This window comes from Lutjanus erythropterus, chromosome 8 (genome assembly GCF_056507025.1).
Source record: "Lutjanus erythropterus isolate fLutEry1 chromosome 8, fLutEry1.hap2, whole genome shotgun sequence".
NCBI classification, from domain to species: domain Eukaryota; kingdom Metazoa; phylum Chordata; class Actinopteri; order Lutjaniformes; family Lutjanidae; genus Lutjanus; species Lutjanus erythropterus.
Window position 1 is genome coordinate 31,936,262 of NC_139324.1, and position 19,257 is coordinate 31,955,518.

The following is a 19,257-nucleotide window of genomic DNA, read 5'->3' on the forward strand; positions in this document are numbered from 1 at the left end:
ACTGATTGATGTAGCTGACAGCTCTCCAAGGCAGCTTTTTAGCTGGTCGATGAATATGCCCTCCACACTTTTCATAATAATAATAATAATAATGATGATGGATGAAAGCTAGATGTTGGTTTCTGTGAAACTTCTCTACAAAACATCAAGCATCCCCTGAGTCCCTTGTCACTTAATATAATGAGGTAATACTTCATTATCAGAGCATTTCCACTTTACTTTTACTTTAGTAAAACACTGACACCTCTATATGACAGATTCAGATTTCTTTTAACAGGCTTGTATGTTCCATACTAGGAAAGGACTAATGAATTTACACAAGTGTCACTTGATGTTCTATTTTGGCTGACAGGTAAACACAGCTATAGATGGCTGTTTACTGTGTGTGAATCTCTCTCTTTGCTTTTCTCTGTTCCATCAAGAGACATGAAAAGCGGCGGAGCAGCAAAAATACTTTATGGTGTTTACACTCACAAATAATAAAACATAAATTGTGGAAACCCTCAGCCTTGTACAGTTCAGTTCATTCAAAGGAGCCTGCCCCGAGAAACAGGGGTGAGACCACTGATTTTCTGCTGGCAAATATTTGAGGAGCTAATTTGGAGGGGTTTGGTTTGCTGGTGTTAAACAGTGTGAGTGTGTGTGCATGTAGATGTGTGTATGTGTGTGTCAGCCATGCAGCCAGCAGCCAAGGATCTAGACAGCCAAAAGTTATTAAATTAAAGATGTAATCTGTCCATTTAAGGAAACTGGCATAAAGTTATTAAAGGGATAGTTCAGATTTTTTAAAGTGAGGTTGTATGAGGTACTTATCTATAGTCAGTGTTTTACCTGCAGTACATGTCGGTCGACACGCACCCCGGAGAAGCAGCAGGAGCACTGGCGGAAGAAGCTAAAAAATGTACTGCTGTGGACAGGGTCAACAGCAAAACATGTTTTAGCCACTTAAAAATTCAGTATCAGTTTAAGAGTATGCTATATTTAGAGTAATTTCACTGCTTTACTTTGCTGCCAGACAAGCCTTTTCTGTCTGACGGCAAGAAGATTCAAAAAATACAGTCAGTTTACAGCATCCAACAAAACAGACTCCTGGAGAAGATGCGGTGCAAAGAATGCAAATCATTTGCACATTTTTATTTTTCTGCCTACAACTATAAACATTTTGGCAACCAATTATAACTTGTATCATTAAAACTTTCCCAGTTAAAAAGACACTTGGGCCAAAATGTATTGTATGTCTTCTAGGGATACAGATAACGAGAAACCGGTTAAAACCCACTCCACTTTCATTTAACAGCTAGGAGTCAAATGTAGATGACATCTTAGAAATGGAAAGAATAATTTATAGAATCAGAAAACAGTAAGTTGGATATTTGAAAGGGTGCAGCCTCCAAGAGTTAAGGTTTTTCTTGTTTGTTTTGTTTTGTCTGTATGTGTATGTATATATATATGTGTACGTCATGTGTTATGCATTATACCTATGACATATGATGTCCTGAAATGTATTATTATGATCACTATCACTAGACCATCTATTCTTTCTCACCATAAAATATATAAATACTTTAAGAATGCTGTTATTTTAAAGTATTAAAAAATACAGCTTTCCTTGACGGGAAACTGTCATTATATGAGCCAAATATTGCTCTCTCTAAACCAGCCAAACTCCTTTGACAAAAACAGTAATTTTATCTTGCAAAACACAGGAATTGCTGGTCAACCGCTGCCTTGATCTGTTAGTTGTTTGTGTTATTGTGTGACTTTGGTGGAGTTAGTTTGGATTCACAGAAGTCACACAATAACACAAACAAACTAACCGATCGAGGCATCCAAAGACCGCGGCAGAAACACGCTGAGGCGCCGCGACGTGCTGCAATATGTCAGTTCTGGAGCGAGCAGCAGCCTTGCTGAACACACCAAGGGAATGTTTCTTCAGCTCCCCTGCTGTCCAATCAAACATTGAGCTCATCAATTTAAAGCTTTTTTTATGTGTTCCTGAATAAAAAGCAGACCCTTCCTCTTTCCTTCACTCCTGCCTGTTTGCTCTTCTCACCTCTCTGCATCTGTGTAGATACAAATGACAAATGTTTTAAAAAAAATAAAACCACAGAGCACTTATACTATTTCTAATAAATGTAGTGGGTGGGGAGATCGTTATATTTCATCGTGTGGAGGAAAAAATCAGGAACAGCAGGGAGAGAGGCGAGAAATGAGAAGAGTTGGAAATCGTGGGATGCATATTTCATCATTTATCAGAATCAGATCATTGATTTCATATATATGATTTTATCATTTCTAGGAGATTATCTGTGTGTTGTCATGCCAGATTTGCTTGTGGAATGCAGAAAAAATAGGATGGACGCCAAAACTATCACTGCAGATTGCGAACTGGCCACAGCGGTGTGCACTCTTTGCATTAAGCCCAATTGATTATAGAAGTGGACAGCGCTTCAGTGTGCAGTGTGTAATACAACCCCACTTCAAAAAATCTGAACTATCCCTTTAATCCTGTAGATTAATTAGGACAATTGTCTAGACTCATTGGCACTTTTGTAAGCAGTCATTCAGGCCAGTCAAAGATTTTGTCAGTCAGTCACTCCACCTGCCAAACATCAGGGAGTCAGTCCGTCTCACAGCTAGTAAATTACCCCATTACCCAGTCAGTAAACCAAACACTGTCCAGCCAGTCACCCAATGACCCTTGATCTTATTACTGGAATGCAGCCAGCAAAAAAAAACCCACCAGTGGCTGCAAACACCAGGAAATTGATTGGTTTAATTGATTGTGATTGGCTGTTGTTTACAGTCTAAAAGAAAAAACACACAGGGCTGTCAGCTCACAGAGCTGTCAAGGGCACAGACAGACAAAGACAACAACTGGAAATGTGAAGTGGCAGCAGCGGCAATAAAGGGCAAAGCTTGTGTTTGCTGCCTGCCAGCAGAGTGTGGACAGGACTCTCCAGTGCGCCCTGCATGTCCCCAGGAGGGGCGGGGTGGGTGGCAGAGTAGGGACAGAGGGAGAGAGCAGGGAGAGGAGGGCAGGACTGGCAGGGTGCGGTCTGAAGTGGCAACAGATCGTTTTGGATCACTCAAAATCCCTTCAATTCAACTGGAAAGCTGCAGCTTGTTGCACGCCGGCCGCATATGGGGAGAGGAGAAGCTTTGAATCCAGAGAGGCAGCAGGCGACAGTGGCTGATGTTGTGACAGTTTCCCATACAGAGCAAAAGACAGAGAGGGAGAGAAACCACAACACTGCAACTTGGATATCAGTAACCACTCTCTCTCTTTTACTCTGTCGACTTTGAACCTGTTTGTTTAAATTCACGGACTTTACAGCCTGCAGCACACTGACTGTTGATTCTGTGCGGCGGCGGGAGCGAACTTTCTCTATTTGGCTCTATTTCTTTTGGCGCAGCTCAAAACTTTGTGGCGTCCTCATGGTGCCCGGTGCAGCCGGGGTGCTGCTGAGCGTCTTTTCTCCGACTTTTTCGGACGTGATGTTGCGACAGTTACGGACGATGGAGTGTGGAACTGAACCGGGGAGGTACTGAAGACATCTCTCTCCCCCGGGAGAGTCCTCCCTCCCCCCGGGGCGATGCGGATCTCCTTCCTCCTCCTCACCGCCTCTCTGTGTGCCTTGGTCCTCCTCCTCGCACCTGCCTCGGAGGGCTGCGGGCCGGGGAGGGGGTACGGCAAGAGGCGGCTCCCGAAGAAGCTCATCCCGCTCGCCTACAAGCAGTTCAGCCCCAACGTGGCCGAGAAGACCCTGGGAGCCAGCGGGAGACCCGAGGGCAAAATAACGCGCAACTCCGAGCGCTTTAAAGAACTGACGCCCAATTACAACACAGATATTATCTTCAAGGATGAGGAGGACACGGGAGCAGACAGGCTCATGACCCAGGTAAGGAAGGAGTGCAAGGAAACATCTGGCACAGATGCGCAAAGACGGATGATTGTGCCTGAGTGCTGCTGCTTGACACCTGGCCTTGGGCTTGGCAATTTATCGATATTTCCTGATATAATACTACACATGCTGTTGTATTTTGGACATCATTGTATCATGATATAAGTGTCATCTTTTCCTGGGTTTAAAGGCTGCATTACAGTAAAATTATGCAGTTTTCTGAACTTTTCACCTTTTCTGAACAAGACTGTCCCAGCTCTTCTGCTATCTGCCTTCACCCACTTTGTCATTTTATCCACATTACTGATGAATATTGATCAGAAATCTCATCGTTCTAATATCTTGTGAAAGCACCAGTACTCACCCCTCCTATTATCAATGAATATCAAGATATTTTGTCAAAAATATCATGACATTTGATCTTGATAGTGATAAAAACTGAATTTAAAATGTCTTATTTGGTTTTAAAACCTATTCCATGCAGTTGAATGAATTACTTCAGACTTCACTGTTGCATCCAATATTGACAGCTGAATGTTTGCTGTCTGTTAAATGTTTAAACCAAAATGATTGATTTCATTGACTCTTGGCCCTTCGTTTCACCTCTGGATTTTGATACCTGACATACTTATGATCTGCCGTCAAGTATTGCTTGTACTCTGAAACCAATGGAGCTGTGTGTCTTTAAACTTCTTTTATGGTGTCATTTGAATTGCTTCAGTACAATGCCTTGTCATTCAATACCAAATTTCAAAACCTAAGGACAGTTCTTTATATTTCTGTTTTATTTTTATATGATATAGTCCAATCCTGTACAGATATTCGGTCAGTTTCTTTATTTTAGTCCGGTTATCCAGGTTAAGTAAAACAGTTTCTTTAGATACTTCCAGGTCTTTGAACAGCTTCCTCCTTTAAAGTTAGAGTCAGTGGGATTTGTTCAAGCTGTTCTTAAACGCATCAGGACGTCAAATACCAACGTTTTGGGTTGGTGAAACATCAGGAAATACAGTCAGAGGGCCGGGTCCTCGCAGATACAACCACCACCACACACTTCTAGTGGGTCATAAGTGATGATTGGAAGGGATTGCATTTTACACACATTGGTTTTTTTTTAGTAATTAAGATAATACTTTTATCTAAAGTTAGTCATTGTATCGTAATGTTGTGATATAATTTTCAGTCCCACAAACCAAACCTAATTTTGCTAAATCTGTCTGTACAGTCAGTCTGTACAGACAGTCTGTACAGTTTTCAAGCCAGTTCAGCGATTCCCAAACCTTTTCACATTAAGGACCCCCACAGTAGATGCACAACAGATCTCAGAAGCCCAATGTGAGAGTCTTAAGGAATCTCCTCTGAGTATTTTTGTTTTACTTTTATGTAAAGTCTTCATAGTAAATAAATGATCTGACTGTAAATCAATCAAAACATCAAATACTATTTCTTCCCTTGTTGTTCCAATTTCCAAATAATGTGATAAAATATTAAATTCCTCCTTTTGCGAGGAATCTAAAACCCACTCAAGGACCCCTGTTGAACACCACCAGTCTAGACACATGGAAGTGTGTAAAAACTGCTCATTGTAGGGTTAAACCAAAGACTATGCAGGATACATTTTAACCAACCAATAAAGTAATCTTCATCTTAGTTTCATATCACAGTTTTCATGTTTATTTGACCAACAAGAAGGCACCTCTCACCCACATGTCACTGTAGCAACTAGAGCAGTGGCTCCTGTGAGCCAAATCTCTGCCCAGCCCTGTTTATAAATGGATATTCAAGCCTTATTGTGCTATAATTCATTTATTAATCCTCCAGTTCATTCAGTGACATTAAAAATGCATTGTTTCTAATCAGATTCAATAAATCTGAGCAGACAGATCAGGCGTCTTGACCTCAAGCCTTATGTAAGTCTGTGGAAAACTGCTAAATCATCCCAAGCAGGCGCACATGGTTGTGTGTGCGTACTTTGACCGTTCACCTGACACAATTCACATGACACAATTTTAATAGAGTTATAATCCACATTCCTTTGTGTGTTTTTGAGTCTGTGTTAGCTGAGAGGTGCCCTCAACACTTTTGTCTTCGTATCTTATGAGCATGTTGTTTACTTTTTAGTAAAGCTGCAACAATTTCTCATTCATTTTCTTACGGTGAAAGAAAGTCCACATTCACAGTTTCTCCCCTCTGAAATGTGAATAGTTTCTGGTTTCTTTAGTACTCTGTGACAGTAATCTGAATATCTTTGGGTTGTGGACATAATGAGACATTTGAAGATGTCATCTTAGGCTTTGGGAAACACTTTTAACATCTTCTGACATTTTATAGACGACACAATTAATCAATTAATCAAATTTGTAGCTCTGTTTTTAGTTACTCTCTTCTTCACTTCATCAGTCTGGGATACTACGCAGTTTAACTTTTTGTCACCCTGCTTTTTTCCCACCTTCCCTGTCTCCGCCTTAACGTGATGACACTGATGTCTCTGACTGTCTGTCCCACCACACACACACACACACACACAGTGCACATATGTGTGTTTTTTCTCTGTGCTTGCGTATCTCTTTGGTGATCACATGGCTTCAACCATTGCTCAGTCTCATCACACCCGACTCTTCTCCCTCTTCTCCCTCAGCTGATCTGTTTTTATCTCCAGCTCCTCTCTCAGCGTTACAAGAACAACTTAATTTTGTCTTTGTACTGTTTGTTTCTAACAGCCTGTCCTCCTTTTCTCTCTCTTTAGCGTTGTAAAGACAAGTTGAACTCTCTGGCCATCTCTGTGATGAATATGTGGCCCGGTGTTAAGCTGAGAGTGACGGAGGGCTGGGACGAGGACGGTCATCATTCAGAGGACTCGCTGCACTATGAGGGACGGGCTGTCGACATCACAACCTCGGACAGGTATGTAGGCGTGCAGTCCAGGAGGATGTGATGTTGCTGTCACAGCAATCAATGCAAATTCAACCAGTCCCTGTGAATTCTGTATGACCTTTGCAATTTTGTCCAATCACTGCAACTTTTCTGAAAATTTGACCAATTATCGTATATTATTATATATATATATTTTTTTTTTTATTTTGTCACAGGCACTGTAAAGAACACAATGTTTGTCATTGTTATCAACATTTATCAATGCTCTCTGCACTTTTATATTTTATAATTTTGTGTTTTGACTGAGTTTGAGCTCTTAACAGATTTTGCTTCCTGGTTGAATACCCTACCAGGAGCACATCTTCATTTACAAATAAAGTGTATTTTATTAGAATTTTTGTAACTCTGAGCCGTATTGGCGTGTTTTTTTTCTCTGAGGAACAAATTGGCTTAAATTTTTAATTAATTATTATCCAATTATCAATTTCATTGTAAAAAAAATTATGCCTAAAAACACTGCAACATGCATCATTTTTTTAAAGAAAAGCTGTCATGAAATCAGGCATTTTAGGCTGCAATAATTCCCCCAAAAAAGCCCAGGAAATCCTTGGGGGACTGACTCGAGTGCATTACGTGGTGTACTATAGATAGGCCAGACAAAATTTAAACTGCTCACAGTCTGTCAGTTACAACAGTCAGCCAGCCAGCCAGTAAGTAACTTATCAACAATATGACGAGTCCAGTGATTAATCAGTGAACTGGCTGTTTGTTTTTGCTGACTCAAAATTGGATTTAAAATGATCAAATTCAAGTTTGAGTATGTGGCCAAATTAATGAATGTCAGCAGAAAAGATAAATGTTTTCTTCTGAGTTATTTATATCTTTTTATTCTTTCTCACAGGGACAGGAATAAGTATGCCATGTTGGCGCGGCTGGCCGTAGAGGCTGGATTTGACTGGGTCTACTATGAGTCCAAAGCCCACATCCACTGTAGCGTCAAGTCAGGTAAGAGACGGCTGGGAGCGACAGAGTGTGTCAGTGTGTTTGTGTGTTTTGTTTTTTTTGTGTGTTTGTGGCCAGCTGTCGGTAACACTAATGAGGCTGATGCCATGCAGACCCTTTGTTGGTGTTTCACTAATGGTTTACCTTCCCTTTCAGAGCCACTGTCATCAGTCTGTGTGTGTGTTTGCGTGTGTGTTTGTGTGTATAGCCTATTGGGAGCCAATCAAAGCAGGGTGTGCACCTGTGCTCTTTGCTGATTCAGTCGTGGTCCGATCTCATCATGAAGTGATCTCTCTTTGTTACTGTACAATGTTTAGAGTTTCAAATATAATTTTTGACCTTGATGTACTGCTCAAAAACTAATTGTGTGATATCCACTGGATAAAATAAAGATAATTTAATAATCAGCCAAGGTGGAAAGTAGTCAAGTACATTTACTCATGTCCTTTAATACAAATTTAATATACTTGTACTTTACTATTATTTACTTATTTCCATTTTATGCATCTTGATACTTCTTCTCCGCTACATCTTAGAGGTAAATGATGTACTTTTTACCCCAGTTACTTTAACCATTACAGTTTTCCAAACCGTTCATGTATGTCCAGATATGTCTGTGATAAACTGAAGGATGAAGTGTTCCTTTATGGGTTCAGCAAATTCTCCTACTTCTTAAGTTGAATAAAATCTTAAAAACCCTCTTGGATTAGCTTGAAAACTTTACAGAGATACATAGTTCTCATTGGATAGTTTCGCTGAAGTCATTAAAATAGGATCGACCTTAAACATGTACATCAGTAGCAACATACACATTGATGCAACAGTAATATTAGTCCAAAGGAGAGTGAGCACTGAGAAATAAAACTTTATGATTGTTTCACAGTGGTTATGATCTGAAGCACAAATAAACACACCCACATCTCTGCACAGTGCCGGATTTTTGTGTTAATACAGCCCAAGCGACCCTCAGTCTGCTCTGCCTGTGTGTGTCCATGTGTGTAAAATGATCCTCAGTCTGCTCTGCCTGTGCATGTGTCTGTGTGTATTTATCTCTTTCTGCAGCTCTCACACTGACAGAGCAGAGAAAATAGATGGAGAATGCAATATAACCACTGGTCACTGAGTTTTTTTAAAGTTCCAATCACAAAACCTGCAATCTGTATTGACAATCAAAAAGCGATCCTCAGTCTGCTCTGCCTGAGTGTATATGTGTGCAGGGCTTTTACTTGTAGTGCAGTATTTTACTTAAATGAAAGATCTTTTACTTTTACTTAAATAAAAGATCTCAATACCTCACTGATCAGTTAACAAAAGTAGTGTATGTTTCTTTTTTTGAAACTTTGTTTGTTGCTGTTTTGTGTAATAAATGTACAAAAACACACAGAAACATGTGCCTTCACCGCAAAACAAGTAACTAATAAAATGAAAAAGATAATTAAATGAAATACAACAAGACTGGACCAAATGCATCAAAGATCAGTGGAGCTCACAGTATAAAAAGAGGGAAAAAAAACAGAAACAAAACAAAAACAGAAGCTTAAATTGAGGAGTCCTATATAGAACAGGGTATTTATCCAGTGTCATCCAGTAATCACATTTTCACAAGGGGTTCTCATTTAATTTCTCTTCTACCTATCTCAGAAAGGTTGCCAGAGCCTTGCACTGTGTGCTTAATATTTTCTAGCCTCATAAAATCAAAAATATTCCTGATCCACTGCGCATGAGATGGAGGAATTGCATCTTCCCCATTTTAGTAGAATTAGACGACAAGCAAGCAGCGTATGCCAAGAAATCACGCTGCCTGTTTCATTTTTTCCAGTTGAGTTTCATTGTTAATATTAAGTTACATTACTCAAACACACTCTGTATGAAACTCAAATCAGATACAGTCCTTACGCAAACAATAACTTCTACCGCCGCATTCCACCTCCAGCTATTCTGACTTTTGATACGTTTTAGAAATCCATTTACCCACGTCTGGTACCACCAGTTATTCGATGCCAAACTACACTCTAGCAGCGGCCTGTCGAGGTTAGTAGGCTGTGAGATGATTAACTCTCTCTTTGTTTTGCTGTTGCTTTTCCTTCAGTAGGTTTCTCTCAGATCTCTTATCTAAGTCTTATCACCTCCCGGTCACAGCCCTCCTTTTCTGCAGCCCTCAGGCATACAGACACACACACCTTGGACAAATATTTGGCTGCCTTAAGACTGCTTTAAGACAAGCCTCCTGCACTCACACACACACACACACACACATTTATGCTGATGAATTTGTTATTTCACACTGATTTTTCCTTCAGCAGTTCTAGTAAATATTCAGTTCCTTTCATTCTTGTAATTGCCTTTCCAGTTTCTTGAAGGTCACTCCACTAGCTTTTTTACAAAATAGAAGGATTCATTGTTAGGAATCAAGCTTGTTACAATGTGCCAGCGCTCTCTCCTTGTGAGGAACCATGTGACTCAGTTTAAAACACAAACTCTGCTGTAATCCAAACAGTATCTAGACCCAAGTCTGAGTCTGTGTGCTTTCCTGTCTCTCTGACCCCGGGCCGTGCTCTGACTGCAGTGATACAATCAGCTGGTTATCCATTAGCTCCTGCTGACTACCTCTTCTTGCCACCTCGTCTCGCTGCGTCTTAAAGGGACACTTTTCACACAAATACCAACGAGATCAAGTGTACATGTGGCATTGTGAGCAGCCTAAATGAATGACAGTAGCAGGTTTTTATAATAATGTTGTACTACTTGCTTCTTACTGATGTCACCATGCCACAGCAAAGTGAAGGGAACTGTCTCCTTAAACAACATTATAATAATAAAAAATAGCTCTTGTGTCAATTTCCAATCGCTCCTCATTCCTGTGACCCCACCAAGTATTTGATGAGCCTCAGAAAAAACACTGCTCCTCCTGGAAACAGTATAATGGATGTAAAGGTCCAGTGTGTAAGATTCAGAGGGATTGGGTATGTTTTCATCAGTGTGAAATCACATAAAAAATAAGAATTATTGTGTTTTTGTTAAGAATGAGTCGCTTTTATCTACAGAAGGCAGTAGTCCTCTTCATCGGAAATTGCCATGTCAAGTTTCTACTGGGACCTTAATTTCCGGGGCTGATGCCTGTAACAACATCAGGCAGAGAAAATTATTGGCCAATATTTCAGTGAGTCCTCAAATGAATGTGCTTATCAAACACTTGTGACAAAGATCAGTAGCGGAGGCAGGATGTTTTACAGTTTAACAACAATCTGTACTTTCCAAAATGACATCGGGGCATTGAAACAGTGGAAATTAATAATAATATTTTAAGATATTTTAAAATAAATAAAATGGTTTTTATATTTTGCCAACTAATTGTGAATCATCGCCTGCATCTGCGGAGCACTCCCTTGGCTAACTGTCAAATCCACAAAAGGAAAAACGTTAGAGGAAAATGTCGAATTTAATATTTGTGGCTCCAGACAGACTGTATTTTTTTTGGCTGAAAAGGCTCTTTTGATAGTAAAGGTTGCAGCCACATGCTTGGAGAGTCATTGTAGGTGGGTCAGCGTAGGTTTTTGCAATTTGCAAGCTCATGGCTGGATGTCCATAAATCCTACACACTAGTCCTTCAAGTCAGATTAATCTGCCTTAGTATTGAAGTGTTGAGTATTGAAGACCAGGGCCACAGAAACCTGTTGAAAGAGTTTTTCCAACACTTACTTTTTTTCATACAAGAAAGGTGATGGTGAAAGCAGTCAGAAATCGCTGAGTGTGTTTCTGTATGTGGGAATGAGGATTAAGAATTAGGATAAGAGCCAGAGTCAAATTATATACATGTACAATCCACCGCTGGTCCACTGAGATACACTTGTCCTTGAGTCGGTGTCAAAGTCTCACTTGTTTTATAGATCACTCGGTGATCATGCAGCCATTGTAGATGCCGAAGTTCTGCTGCGCTGTTGCTCCACTCCTGAGAGGAATTCAAATTATTACTCCCTCTTTGTGTTTTGACTCTTCATCCTTGCATCATCACGAAAAAGTAATGCACAAACTGACTACATTAAATGAAATCAAATAATCTTGTTTGTCTTCCTTTCATCTCTTCAGAACATTCAGTGGCAGCCAAAACCGGTGGTTGTTTCCCTGGCGATGCTCAGGTCATCCTCGAGGGCGGGGCTACTAAACAGATGCGTGACCTCCACCCTGGCGACCGCATCCTGGCTTCTTCAACAACAGACGGTCGCGGCCCCCTCCTCTACAGCCCGGTCTTATCCTTTCTGGACCGCCAGCCCAACGTCACCAAGGTCTTCTACGTCATTGGCACCAACACAGGACTAAATATTACCCTGACAGCTGCTCACCTGATCTTCGTCACAGACTGCACAGGGGGACCGAGTGAGTGGGGAGAGACAGCTGAAGAGACACTTTTGGGCTTTGGGCCGAGCCGGAGAGCAGGTCTGAGGACAGTTTTTGCCAGTGAGGTCCAACCAGGACAGTGCGTACTTTCGTCACAAGGGAAAGTGGGCTCACAGGCGACGCTTTCAGTCGTGACCTTTGTGGAAGAGCAGAGGAGCACCGGGTTGTTCGCTCCACTAACCCAGCATGGGTCCGTGGTGGTGAACGGCGTGCTGGCATCCTGCTATGCGGCTGTGGACAGTCACCATTTGGCCCACTGGGTCCTGGCCCCGCTGAGGTTCTTCTACAGCCTGATGGGACCTTCAGAACCGCAGACTGACGGCCTGCACTGGTACCCTGGGCTTTTACAGAGGCTGGGGCAAATGCTGCTGGACTCTGGACACTTCCACCCCTGGGGGATGGAGCAGGGACACAGATAGGAGCCACAGAGACATGTTTCACACTGATGACTTCATTCACTTACCTGTATTCAGGAGCACCAAAGCACAGACTGAGGGACCACCAAAGACAATTAATTTTATAGTGGAAATGTTGCCTGTATTTGTTGTATGTCAACAAACTTCTTTTTCAAGCACATGTACAATTATGAGAAAGACAAAAAGAGGAGACTGAGAAGATTCATTTTATACTTGTCATTTAATACAGGTAATTTTCAGTTTCAGTAATTATTACACCAACAGGGCTTAAGCCTGGTCTTAAACTAAGTAGATCATAACATGGCATTCGAAGTCCGACCTATTTACATAAATAAAGATGGACTCTGCTGCTCCACGTCGTCCTTCTGTACAAAATTCTGGCCAAAATATCACAGATACGAGCTCTGGTGACATCCTTTGGAGCCAGAGTCTGCACAGTAGTGACCAGTGTTGGAGCTCAGCTGTCAATCATGGCATGAAACCCCCTTTTTATAGCATTAAATAACATCAGTGTGATGACAACTACCAAAAATGACAGAAACTAACTTTGGGAAACATTTATTTGACGTGTTTTCGTTTAACCAAGGTCCTAACTGTTAACATAGAGGAGGCGAGATTTATGACCTATGATGCAACCAGCCACCAGGGGGCGATTGAGATGTTTTGGCTTTGTTTTTGGGAAGCTGTCATGCCGTCCATTTATCTACATGTCATTTACACTGGTTGCACCATCTAGACTTAAGCCAGCGTCTCATTACCTGTCAGCAGAAATTGTAGGTCAAAATGTAGGAGATATATTTGCCTTCCTCAGGAGGTCTTCCTCCTTTTTCCATATATCCTGTCCAGAACTGAACAATCATTTATGGCCTCTGTTATTTCTCTCCAAGTCGATGGCTTCTTCTTATTTGTCTTAACGTTGGATTGGTTGGCAGTCAGCTTCTTCTGATCCTTCCTGCGTTCATCAAACTGCCTATTCTTTTTCTTTGAAATTAGAAATGATTAGCTAGGTGCTAGGCAATAGCCACAGTCTTGTGGACATTCACATAAATGCACATCACTAAGACTGGACGTAGTTAAGACTAGGCTTAAGTTTGGTCGGTGCAACCGATGTAAAGTCCAAGACAACTTAACAAAGACAAGCTTAGCATTAAGGACCAGTTGGTGCGACCCATCCCTGGAGAAGAAGTAAACTGCAAAGACTGAGTTATGGCAGAAAATCAAATTTTAAACTCAAACACCAACAGAAATACTGACATCTTCCCTATTCAAATTAAGAGTTGAACATGTATGTCAGTGTTTTTAAGATCAAAATCAGGGACTGTGATTCAAATTTATAACTTTAATTAAAACAAAAAAGTAGGTAGTGAAGTAAGAAGACAATCAGGTTCATTCCTTTGTACTGTATTTACTGTAATCTGTCAACATTTCTGCATCTTGAGATCACCCTGGTGCTCACAAATTTAAACATGCAAGGACTACTTTTGTGAGGCCTTTGGTGAAAGAAGGGAACAGGAAAGAAAGGGAGGAGGACTAAAGAAAGGTGTGATTTGAAGCTCTGTACATACATTTGGTATTTATACAGTTGAATAACATTAAGAAGGGAAGAAAGACTTTAAGCGTTTTACCATCACAATCATCACTGCAGTAAATCCACTGATTCTTCAGCCTTCTTCATAGAGCCTATATTGTATATTTGAATTAATTTGCAAAATAATATTTAACTGGACAATGGGGGATGAAGTTCTGTGTACTCACTGAATGCATTGCAGCAGTTTGCTAGTGTTGCATTACAGCTTCACATCTGAAAAGGGCTTTGTTGTAAAACTATTGGCAGGGAACGACAATGGACACTGTAATTGCGTGTATACTTCAATTTTACAACATGTGTGAAGTTCTGATGCAGGATAGGTGCGTGGGGATATAAATGTCAGTCTGTCCTTCCGAGTCATCTGCTTTCAGTCAACTTGATTGTCTCAAACTGATTCATATGGTTCATTTATACATCTTCATGTTTTTATTAGTTATTTTATTTGAAAGGTTTTAATTTGTGACGTTTTTTTTAATTGTTTTCCAATCTTCAGGTCAGTTGTATCTAGTTAAGGCATACACAACACTCAGGCTGTATTCAACTACTGTATTAAGCAAAAGCTATGCATAAATAACAGATAGTAAATCTCTTTAATCTCGAATAGCGATAGCTCTCCTTCGCATGGTCTTTTTCATATTCCATCTATCACCCAAGACCTAACACCTAGCTTGGCAGAGGTACAGAAATTTTGTTTTCAACACAAAGGGAAGCAGATGTGATAGTTGGCTGAATGAATATGGATAAACACGTCGTTCATATTGTAGTTCATAGCGTCCTTCCAGTTGACACTCAGTATGCTTTGTGAAGACTCAAACATTGCAATCAAAAGCGTTATTCTACATGCCTGCTAAAAGATTTGTCACATATGTATATTAAGCTATTGTTGGAGAGACTATTTAAAGATCTATTTTTAGAAAATAATGTAAACTATTATTATTTTCGGCAACTCTGTGCATACCATTTGTATTTGAAACATAAAGTTGTTGTTTTTAAACCAAAACTACATTGTGCTTTATTTGGTCATATTTTAATCAGTGAAGTGCTAAGAATTGATGTTTATTCTGTGTAATTAAGTCCCTTTTAATTTACATCATGCTTCATCAGGGATAACAGCCGGGTTTCGGACATGTGCTTATAATCACCTGTTAACATGTTGATACATGAACAGACATAAGGGAGTGATGGTTGCTAACAGTGATGCATCACAGCAGCTGGAACAATGTGAAGGCAGCATGACCAGCTGTGGTTACAGGGTGGGCTGCTGGTTGGTTTCAGTACCACGGACAGCAGCACACAGCAACGCTCTTCTGTTCTCCTCATGATGCTTGAAAGTTTTTTCTTTTTTCCAGGATGGGGAGTCAGTCCTTGAACGCAGCACACCCTGCTGGACGCTTCAGTGCTTGCAGAGAAGACATGAAGAGAGCAAAACAATGATTCAGCTTTAGTTTAAATTAAAATTTCTTGCGCCAAAACTAAATAGTTTAAACACAATTTAAACTGTGATCCAGCATTAACTTTAAACTTACACTTGAGGAGATTTAACTTGGCTGCAGTCGTCCTTTCACTCCACTTGGTCTAAGAAAACAGTCTGCCAGTTGCTGCCAGGCAGTTTCTCTTTTTTACTGTGCTGTTGTACTTTTTCTCTTCTATTATCTGGCCAGTTGTTTTGCATTGTCTGTCAGTGCTTTGGGAAAAGAAAAATGCTTTACAGATATTTTTTTATTATCATTTAATTTAGAACAATAAACCTGAATTCAGTAAAAAGGATATTGCTTTTTAAGGGTGTACCAGAGCTTTAGTTAATTTTAAAACTGAATTTACTCATTTTAAACCAAAATTTGCAAAACTAATCTCGGATTACATCAAACCAGTCTTTTTACTCCTTATTGTTCCATTCGGACGATGGAAGTGTTAAAAAACAGGCCTGACTGACTGACTTAAATGATTTCTAATTGTTTTGTAATTGATTTGTTGACAAGACGAATGATCTAAAATAGGAATCAGAAAGACAGCTGCTGTTTTCCCTTGTCTGTCAAATCAAAGCAGCTGCACACAGGAAGAATAAAAGAACAATAAACAAAAGGAGATTCTAAGTAATCTTTATTATTATTGGTCAGTTAGGTACAGGAAAAACCTTTTTGTTGTATCCCATATCTCATCGCAGGAGACTGATCCACACAGACACATAGAGAACCAGACGCAGGTGAAATATATTCAAAAATAAAAATATGAAAGTGATCGGTTTACCTAAATGTGCAGGTGATGCTCTCACGTGTGAGGCTTTTTAAATACACATGAAAAACTCATGCACATCTCAAGTGGTTTAAAATACTGAAAACCATTACAAAAATCTGTCCACCCGAGTCTGGCGTTGCGAATTGTCTCTCTATGCGTCCCGTCTCCTCGTAATAATGTTTAACTCTGTTTGGACCACGATACCCCGGCAACATTTTGAGGCAAGGCTGATGGGCAACCAGCAATTATAATCAGGACTGATTTGAGAGGGAATAATGGAAAAAACAAAACAAAAACAGACAGTATTTAACTGCCACCACCCCTCTTTCTAAGATGAACAAAATAAATAAAATCAAACAAAATTGCCTCAAAAGTGACCCAAGTATCATCGTCTTAAATTAAGGGTGTTCACACAACAACACATGGGAATTCAGCATGCTCACAGTAACTCACATACAGATATGAATGTCTTTATAGAATATGTATCTGTCATCACAGCTTGGCAAAATTACACTTATACACAACAAATGCACAATAACACCTGGAACCATAATACCAGCCAGTGGAAAAAAGACCCAAATACGTTTTTGAGTTGTCTTTGTCCAGTCGGAAAAACTGTAAAACAAACGACCTCATCCCCTGGTAGGTGGTGGTGATATCGTCCAATAACAATAGCCTATAGATAAAGAATTTATGTTTCCAAACAACCCATAAACACACACGCACGCACGCACGCACACAAACAAGCGCACTCAGTTTCTCTCACACTTATTACATGTTAGTAACATCATGAGGAACGTGAATCTCTTTTGAGTCGGTGACTGAATGAACGTGAGATAGTCTGAACTACCTACAGTAAGCAGTTATGTCGAGAGCAGTAAACCTGACAGAAGTACAAAAAACACTCCATCACATCCTAAGTTGGCAATTATGTTGACATAGTTACATTAGGCTATATGTAATCATTGCTTGGCAGCATACAAAAATAAAAGAAGTTGCTCTGGTGCATATTCTGAATCATCTGCATTTGAGTTAAGTCGTCTCTATGCAAACGGAAGGAATTGTTTTCGGCACATTTATTTTTAAAAACGAATGAGGCTGGCTCAGTTATAATATATTTGATTAACATTAGGGTGTTACCGTATCTGCCTAACTATTATACTACCAGTAGCAGCGTCTCATCGCCGTAGTTTGTCGGCTGGCTTTTTAGCGAGCCTGGGTGATGCATATTTGGAATCCCTTGTGGAAAAATAAAAATAAAAATCCTTGAAAAGATTTTTCACATGCCCACTCCACACGATTTCATACATTTAAACAACAAGGAACAAAAAACATGACTGTCAAAAAAAATGAAAACAGCCGTGTTTTTCTAATCTATAGGACTAATAGACCTCAAGTGTTTCTCTGATTTTTAATAATTGGTAACACTTTATTTCAAAGGTCCCCAATTTCATGGTAAGTAGGTGGTAATTAGCAGGTAACACATTTGAAATTCCTATGCAAATGACCCTGACACTTACCCCAAAATTTCCATCTATTTTCCAGAGATCAAATCAGTAGTAATAATATTTACTCTGACACGGGAAAGCAGTTTTAACCCTTACCACATTTCTAACTTTTGCATAACCCGTGTGTTAATTGTTACAGCTTAATTTACATCTACTTTCTGTCTAACCTGTGCTGATTAGGCCACCAAATTGAAGTGAGTTGTTGGAATTTAATTTCCAACTTGATGACTAACTTATCATTAATGGCTTTTTGTTGCTGTACCAGTTTTATTGTCCTTCAGACCAGTGTGTTTCTGGCCTGCAGAAGTTAGGCAAAAACTAGTTGGAAGTTAAGCTGCAACAACTCACTTCCATTTAGCGGCCTGCTCAGCAGGAGTTCGAAACTTAATTTTGGGCAATTTAACAGAAATTTCAAATATATTACTAGCTAATTACCACCTTCTTACAATGAAATTGGGGACATATAAAATTAAGTGTGAAAGTTTTGTTTTGAATTCTTTAACTGGTTTGACTGGTTAACTGCGTGTGCATTTATTTGGATTTTATCAACTGGTTCATCCTACTAAAACCACCATTGAATTTAAACAAATACAACAACCAAGGGCCCGTGTTTCACAAGTAAATGATAAAAGTAGGTACAGAAGATGGGCTGCATGTGTCCGACAGGGATTGTGTCAGCAGCAGAGCCCCTGGACTGATTAGAGCGATTTGAAGATCAGTCAATAGCGAATACAAATACTGGCACCAAAACAGCAATGACACACCCTCTGCTATGCTCCACCTCCACCTGTGTGTGGTCACAACTGCACTCAGTCACCGAAAATGACCAAATGGCCACAGGCGACGAAACAAACCTGCATGACCAAGGAAGAAACGACACTGGATGGCTACACACGTGGCTAAAGTATTTGTTTCAACAACGCGCGAAGATGAAGATCCGTCTCAGCAACATCAGTGAGTGGATCAGTTCAAGCCCAGTTGTTGATGAGATTGTTAATTCTGTCTTGTTTATTCTTCACTGTGTACGTGCTGTTTGACTGGTTAGGCTTCTGTGTGATCAAAGATCCTTCTGAAATTTGACTGGGGTGAAGCTGCCGGCTGGGAGGTGGTTCTACTTTTTCAGTGTGCTGCTATGAGGGGTGAATGTTTGTAAACATTGTTGTTTTTTTTTAATATTTTAACTTTCCTGACAGTCTAGTTTTAGTAATTACATCCCCCACGCCTTTTATAAACCAGCTTTTTTAGGGTTTATACGTGTGTAAGGGATACTCTGCTACACTTGGCATTGTCTGAATGGTTTTACACCTCGACATAAATACGCAGACGCCCCATTGGTG

The 19,257-nt window shown here is 40.1% G+C and overlaps 1 protein-coding gene across 1 annotated transcript; it reads left to right on the top strand.

Moving 5' to 3' along the window:
* Window positions 1-3,034: 3,034 nt before the first annotated feature.
* On the top strand, window positions 3,035-13,345 carry LOC146323090 (indian hedgehog B protein-like). The gene is made up of 4 exons (XM_084725312.1): window positions 3,035-3,902; window positions 6,649-6,806; window positions 7,678-7,781; window positions 11,865-13,345. The coding sequence occupies exons 1-4, from the start codon at window positions 3,597-3,599 to the stop codon at window positions 12,590-12,592; spliced, it is 1,296 nt and encodes a 431-aa protein (XP_084581438.1). The 5' UTR covers window positions 3,035-3,596; the 3' UTR covers window positions 12,593-13,345.
* The last annotated feature ends 5,912 nt before the right edge of the window (window positions 13,346-19,257 follow it).